At 36.6% G+C, this 7,312-nt stretch overlaps 1 protein-coding gene across 1 annotated transcript; it reads right to left on the bottom strand.

Moving 5' to 3' along the window:
• Nucleotides 1–890: 890 nt before the first annotated feature.
• Nucleotides 891–3,226, bottom strand: LOC116850271 (odorant receptor 33b-like). Its single transcript, XM_032828338.1, has 7 exons — nucleotides 3,010–3,226; nucleotides 2,353–2,731; nucleotides 2,172–2,243; nucleotides 1,889–2,000; nucleotides 1,662–1,769; nucleotides 1,320–1,520; nucleotides 891–963 (listed from the first exon to the last, which is right to left on the bottom strand). Exons 1-7 carry the CDS (start codon nucleotides 3,206–3,208, stop codon nucleotides 904–906), a joined length of 1,131 nt encoding a protein of 376 aa, XP_032684229.1. The 5' UTR covers nucleotides 3,209–3,226; the 3' UTR covers nucleotides 891–903.
• Between the last annotated feature and the right edge of the window lie 4,086 nt (nucleotides 3,227–7,312).

Below are 7,312 nucleotides of genomic sequence, written 5' to 3'. Positions count from 1 at the left end.
TATATATATATATATATATATATATATATATATATATATTTCGGTTTGATACGATGGGCGGAAATAATGAGACATCAGACTTATCTAATCCTTCAATATGTCTGGACACGTGGTGATGGTTTGTTAGAGGATGAACGTAACAAAAAAATAATCTTGTGTGTATATATGCGTCGGAAAGAGGAATTTGATTGTATAAAAAAATTATCTTATATTTTGTTTAAAATGTGTTAGAAGAGAAATAATCACAATTTATTTAGCCGCAATCAACCATCAGTTGATTTTCTCTCCAGCCAGACAACAGATAATTTTCGATTCAGAAACTGCCAGTTCCAGTCCCAGTGTTTCTGTTCAAATGCATTGACTAGTTAGATCCATCCCGTTCCTACCAGAGGAAAGAGAACTCTCTTCTCGTTACGAATCGAACTCACGCAATCTTTCTCCTACCTCCGCTATTTGGAAACTCCTTTAACTCATATTTGTTTGATCATAGATGTTTTGTCACAAATGTGTTATTTTTATGCTACTTTTTTAAATCTCCACTTTGGGACTTTACGAATAATGTATCTCATTCTGCTTCTTACTCGACTGTCTGAGTCGTCCAAGTTGGTGTGTTTTTTGCCGCGCAGATTCGAATTTTTATTAGTGCTACAGTTAATGTGTATGTATATCTCTTGCATAAACAGGGAACAACATTATAATTTGTGGAATATATTATTCTCAATCGACTATCACATACATAGTTTGATTTCAATATTATATCAATATAATATATATATATATATATATATATATATATATATATATATATATATATATTTATTTATTTATAACAAGTACAAAACAATATCTTAAAAACACAACGATTTGTGATTGATAATGATAACTACTGGCTCTTATTCATATTCATCCGGAGTCAGAGAGTTGGCGTAGCATTATAGAATTTGATAATGCCATACTTATGATCTGTAACATAAGTTTTTCACATATGTTTAAGAATGAAACTTGCAATTATTTGTTATAATTATATGAACAGATTAGAATTTATTACAATTGTGATCCATATTTATATTTAATATTTACTTTTTTACGATAATATTTAATGTAAATAGGCCTTAATCAAAATACGCTGTAAGGGTGTGCCAAACATAAAATAAGCCTTCTTATTAATTTGTCTGATATATAACGCTGTGAGAAAAAGGAAAATAAAATTTGAACGATTGACATATGTGATCGATACGCCTTCAGTAATGTGTAAAAACGAGTCTGCGACAGTGAAAAGAATCCGTATGATTCCGTAAACACAATATCTAATTTCTTACGGCTCTGAAAGTTTCCATTGAAAGTATGTAAAATGGGCCGCCGGTCAAGACAATCGGTCTCTGTGCTTGTATCGTTATCATTTGTACTAATCTACTGATATCACTGTACTGAAATTGTTTCTTAGTACTTGATTCTTTCTTCTCTTCGAAAATTATAATTTCCCATCCGCAGGAATACACCGAATGAGGAATTTGCAATGCCTGAAATAGCATAACATATTAAAATCAATATGATAGCAATTTGATTTCCGATATTCTGTACAGATCTCATTTCTGTACAGAAAAATCTTAGAAAGTCAGTAGAAAAAAAGATGACTTAATACTTTTATGTACACAACTAACCAAATATGTAATTTGAGTGGCGTAGAAACAGAAGAAGTACAATTGAAGAGCGGCGGCTAAGAAGTAACCGAATAGTTTAAACAATGCGAAGGCATTTTCTTTGTCCAACTGTTGGAATGCGAATTTTATATTATAGTTTAATTATTCGAACTCCAAAGAACAACATAGATTATGTACAATAGAGTCGAATAACCGTATATCGGACACGCCGATAAGATAATTCCTACCGTAAATTTGACCGCCGACACTTCGAACGAGACTAAACAAATGATAAATAACGTTATGATGCATTGGGCGAACATCACCGGACTGGTAAAAATTTGTAACTTCTCTAAAAATCTAGAATAACATGTTTCTCTCAAAAATGTTGCTACTCGTATCAGGTTTCAGAATTTATGAATATATATAGTTATAGATTTTTATGAAAATTCTATATAATTACATAAAGTTATATTAAAGTTTTCCTACAATTGTTTCAAGCATTATAATTATTGGTAGTGGAGATATTACTCTATAATCTCTACATGGCAATCCACGCAGTTCCTTAATTTTTTCTTAAGGATGAATACTACCTCTGGTACTCTGCAAGTTTAACGTTTACTTTTTATTTAATAAAAAAATAACTTATCTCAGAAACAAAACTATTCAAGAACGAACAAATATATTAATGTTAATAATGTAATAACGTTACCGTGTGTTTTCAATGAAATCGGTTTTGGCTAATATCGTGTTGATATATTGAATTTGGGTACATATGGCAATTAGCATTGAAACATAAAAGGAGTCGTAACAAACAATTCCAAAAGCACAAGTCAACATTCCGATTGTCTGTACCAGATATAAGAAAATATAATTAAAATTATTCTGGATATCTAATGGGAACCATGCGATATAAGGCAAATCTCTGTCTGTAAATGTATCATTGATCAAGTAAGATTTGTAAGTTCCTAATAGCAGCGGGATGACACACCACTGTATAACTGTGAAGACACACATGAATAACCACCATAAGAAGAAAAAATTGGAGTGCTGTCGTGCACTTCCAATTTTACTTTCATAAAGTTCACTCCCTGAAAAATTATCGTTTCAGTAATCTGGGTTTGTCGAAATAAACATTAATGAAACATTAAAAAACACTTTATGAAATATCAATAAACCGATAGCATATATACGAGAAGAGCGTAGAAAATTAAAGTAGAAAATATTCAAAAGTTTTAATATATTTCGTAGTTTTGAAGGGTGGTGCAGTAAGTCATGAGCAATAATTATATTTTTTTATTCTGATATTCTCAAGGCGGTAATATACGCGCTTTAAAAATTGTATTTTAACAATGGGTAGCTTACGTACCTTCCTTGGTACTGTCGATACGTTGACAAAGCACATGACATTTCTCCAATTTCAAGATGAGATCGAACAGTCTTCGATTTTTTATTGTACAATAACTCCATTTCAATAAGCCATTGAAATGCGTAGTGAATACGCCAATAACATCAGCGACTTCATTCGTGCCCATTGTAATTACAGCAATTTCCGACAGTATATTCATAAGTATTAATACGATTACGATAACCACTAATCCCGTTAAAACCACTATTTTAGACATCGAGAATGACTCGGCAGGACACATTCGGGCATATTTGAGTGTTGCCAGCAGAAATGGTATGTAACGTCCGATGGATAACGTATCTTCCTTCTTGCATGCTTCGTCATTCTGGCTCTTCCAATTCATGCCGGGCAGGTAGTCATGCCTGGAAAATTGGAGCGCAAGCGTTGCGTGAGGATGTCCAGTCCTTTCGCAGTCCTTTCGCGTAAGAAAGATACACGGTAGTTACGCGAGAGTACATAAAGAATAATTCGGCTCTTATTTCGCATATTTCCCGGATACATGTACAACGAACAATTACGTATGTTACGACAGGTGACTTGAGGTTACGTACATGCGTATACACACAGTCCAACTAAGATAGCATGACGTAATGTCGCTTTATTAGCAAAGAACAATATGATACAGAAAACAAATGCGCGTATAATTTGTTTGGTTGTCAAATAAGAAAGAGCATATATATATATATATATATATATATATATATATATATATATATATATAGAGAGAGAGAGAGAGAGAGAGAAAGAGGGAGAGAGAGAGAGAGAGAGATTTTAGATAAAATAAAAAGTATACTGCCGATTAGTGAAGAAGTTAATGAAGTTAACGAAGAAAAATATTTTTCAAATATCGCCTCTTAAAGAGGATTTTTATTACCATAAATCAAACGAGATACGATTAATTATCCCCATGGTTTTCTAAGATCAGTTGAGACAATTTAAAATTTGCGACAGAATTCGAAGAAGAGACTTGCTCATAACAAAGACATTTCAGCGTTCAGAGCTGTATGCATATACAAATCAAGCGGCACGGTAGTGCTGTGACGCCAAGTACAATATGCGGTATACAAATTATAGACAGGTCTCAATTCCAAACTTCGTCGCGAATTATAGATCACCCAAAGCAGCAGTGTACTGCAACCGTCCACATATTTGCTGGCGAATACACTTTATGCACGCATAGAGAGCAATTTCCGTTCGTATACGAGCAACCTTGTACGTATTCGTATACGTATTCGTATACTTAACAACAAGTGGCACTGAAGTTTCGGGAATGCGGAACATCGGTTCCCCAGCAAAGTTCTGCGTGCGCTTTTCGGCTGCCCGAAGCCTGCATGATTTATGCAAGCAAATAAGTGTCACCAACGTGTCATTAGGACCGGTTCGTCTGAAATGCAAATAACATGTGCAGCGCGCATCGGATACACTCCCTAATTAAGTGGTGCGTAAACCTTTGCCGCGGCTTGGATGGCCGGTGCGAAGTTCGCGGGACTTTGAAGTCGAGTAGAGGCGTGCACCAAACGTATAACTTGATATCTAATTACGCTCTCGAGCTATACCGGAAGCAAGATCACCGGTTTCCTTCTGCTGTTCTCTAGTTCTGACCTTCGGACGTTTGCTTGCCGTCAGTATCGCGTTAACTGCATCGGCCGTTGCATCGGATGAGAGGTGAAATGCGCTCGGTTTGATCTAATTGAAATCTGCCGTTGACGTATTCGTGAATATTTTTATTATGATTGTATATATTTTTCTGTTTGTTACAAAACGCGAACGCATGGACAGGAAATAACGAGACGTCAAACTTATTTGATCTGTCAATGCATGTGTACATATAATAACAGTTGGAGACATAAAATAACAGTTGGAGGTTTGTAAGAAGAACGTAAAAAAAGAATAATTGTGTGTATGTGTATGGGAGAAGAGAGAAGAAAGAGAAATTAAAATTTGACTTTATAAAAAAAGTTTTCTTGCAATTTGTGAGTTATGTAAAAAAAGAAATAAAATTTGTGGCTAAAAGTGTCAAAGTGTAAGTTAAAGGTTGTTATGTTTCAGACGTGACATCTATTAGTTCAACAATTTTTATCGTACTGAAAACTACAATTTAAATCCGAAAGAAGAAAACTGATTCAACAATCTTGTAGCATTCCGACTAAGTTTATTATGTCTGTTCTTTCGCGTATAATATAGATATCGCGTGTCTGGCGTCTCTCTTTCCAAATAATTGCACCTCAAGTTCTCTTTCTCAGTATATCTCTTAAAAGAGCCTCAGCTTGCTCGCATTTTATTCCCGCCACCTTCTCTTAAAACCTTTGACGCTAGTCCTGAAGTCGACCCACGGTTGATTTTCTCCCCAGTCAGACAACGGATAATTTCCGGCTCGGAAATCGCCAGTTTCGATCCCGGTGATTCTGTTTAAATGCATTGGCCAGCCAGAAGAAAGACTTTTTTCTCGTCGCGGGCTAGGCTCACTTTCTCCTATCTCCGTCACTTAAAGACACACTTAATTTATACAGGTAAAGATTTGTTTTTATCAACTATATTATATTTATGTACTGCTTTTTTAAATCTCCATTTTATGAACTTTTTTAAATCTGACTTCACGAATAACGTATCTCGTTCTGCTGCCCGCTCGACTGAATTGCTTTGCGTGTTCTTAACCGCGCGGATCGAATTTGTATTAGTGACACGGTGGATTCGTGTGAATGCCAGCGGAACGTAGAGTGGTTGGGCCGAGTTTTCGGAAGTATCGAACGGGTTCCACGTCTCACTCGGTCCTTTCCCTCGTCTCCGTGCTCCCCTAGCCACGTGGTCCCGGAGAACTCTACTTTGGTGATAGTATCCTGCCGCTCGTGTTGTCCGACACGTTGCCGAATTTTGGCGATGATTGATGGCTATTTAGGACCGGGCCAAACCCGTTCTACTGACACGCGCAACGAACCTTTCGCCTGCTTCGAGATAGGTAGATAAAGTACGCTATATTCACAGCTGCAATTAAAGCAAAAGTAGTACGCCCTATAGAAACGCCAGGGATGGACCACGCTCCGCTTGCGCCCGCTGAAGAGATTCTGTTTCAAAGGTTAGTTGTAAACATATTATTTATAAAAACGTAGAATAATTTTTGCATAATCTTGCACAACAAAATACGTGTACTCCTTGATAATATCATATCTTGTTATATCACAACAACGTAACTATTCCCAATAGTATCTTTAACTTTCTCCCTATAGTACAAGCTCTCTTTTCATTTCCAGCACTCCGATAGTATTCAATATATGTTCCTTCATCGCACAATCGGATAAACTACGGAACATTACATTGCAATCTGCGAGGTATACATCCTTGAACAATCGGATGCACTGTCGCGACGTCGCTCTTACGCGCGTCAACGCAATAACTCGGTGCAGCGGCAATTTCTGACGGGATTCTGTAGTTCGAAGGGTTCGAAGGGGTGGGTGAAAGGGTGAGATCGATGGTCGGCGGCGGTAGGGGCGAGCGTCGATGAAAAGGTCAAAGGTTTCAGGTGTATTTGCGCTTCGCGCACGGCTGGTACAGGTGCAGCCTCTTCCGCGGCTCTGCTCGCCGTTGCAACAGCAACATACATGACTCTTTATTAACAACAATTAACATTTGGCCATTGTTCATAGGATGATATCTCTCGTCGACCACCGCAATCGTCGCCCGTTTCGTTGCGGCCAGACTGACGTCGCTAATTACGGCCAGACGACGTTTTAACGAAGCAGATATCGACACCGGAGGAATCCGTGAGCTCGATTTGCAGATTTTCCAGATTATCCACGTTATAAATCAACAACGTCAATATCGGACGCTTAAAACTTTTTGGTACTAACAAATGTTCTCGCAGCTTATCTCGCGTGGCAATACATCGTGTGACAATACAAACGATAAATAGAACTGAAAAAACATAATCGTTGTAAAATATAATTATAATTCGCGCCATATTGTATTAAAAAACATTTCTTTTTTTGCTATACTAGTTAATGTGATTTATGTCTTGTAAAAGTTACCATTAACATTAACAGTTATTTTATAATTAGAAATAAATACAAGTTATAGATAGCTCTTTTCAAATACTCAGGCACGTTTTATTTGCATAATTAATATTTTTGCAATATATAAATAACGAGATTACTCTGCGGGTGATCACTATCGAAAGGAAGGTATCTTTCCTTCTTCGGGCCGTCCTCTAGCTCTCTTTCTCTCTCTCTCTCTCTCTCTCTCTCTCTCTCTCTCTCTCTCTCTCTCTCTC

Source organism: Odontomachus brunneus, unplaced genomic scaffold (genome assembly GCF_010583005.1).
Source record: "Odontomachus brunneus isolate Ranch 3 - 2012 unplaced genomic scaffold, Obru_v1 Obru_scaffold_140, whole genome shotgun sequence".
Lineage (NCBI taxonomy): Eukaryota > Metazoa > Arthropoda > Insecta > Hymenoptera > Formicidae > Odontomachus > Odontomachus brunneus.
This window is presented reverse-complemented; position numbering and strand designations above follow the sequence as displayed.

Bases quoted from the DNA above. Each gene is read 5' to 3' on its own strand.
- LOC116850271 (XM_032828338.1), bottom strand. From the start codon at position 3,208: ATGAATATACTGTCGGAAATTGCTGTAATTACAATGGGCACGAATGAA. The intron at 2,001-2,171 runs GTAATATCTCCA...ATGTTATTCTAG, and splicing joins TGCCATGTAGAGATTATAGA to ATTTTTAGAGAAGTTACAAA. The intron at 1,770-1,888 runs GTAGGAATTATC...GCATTCCAACAG, and splicing joins TGTCGGCGGTCAAATTTACG to TTGGACAAAGAAAATGCCTT.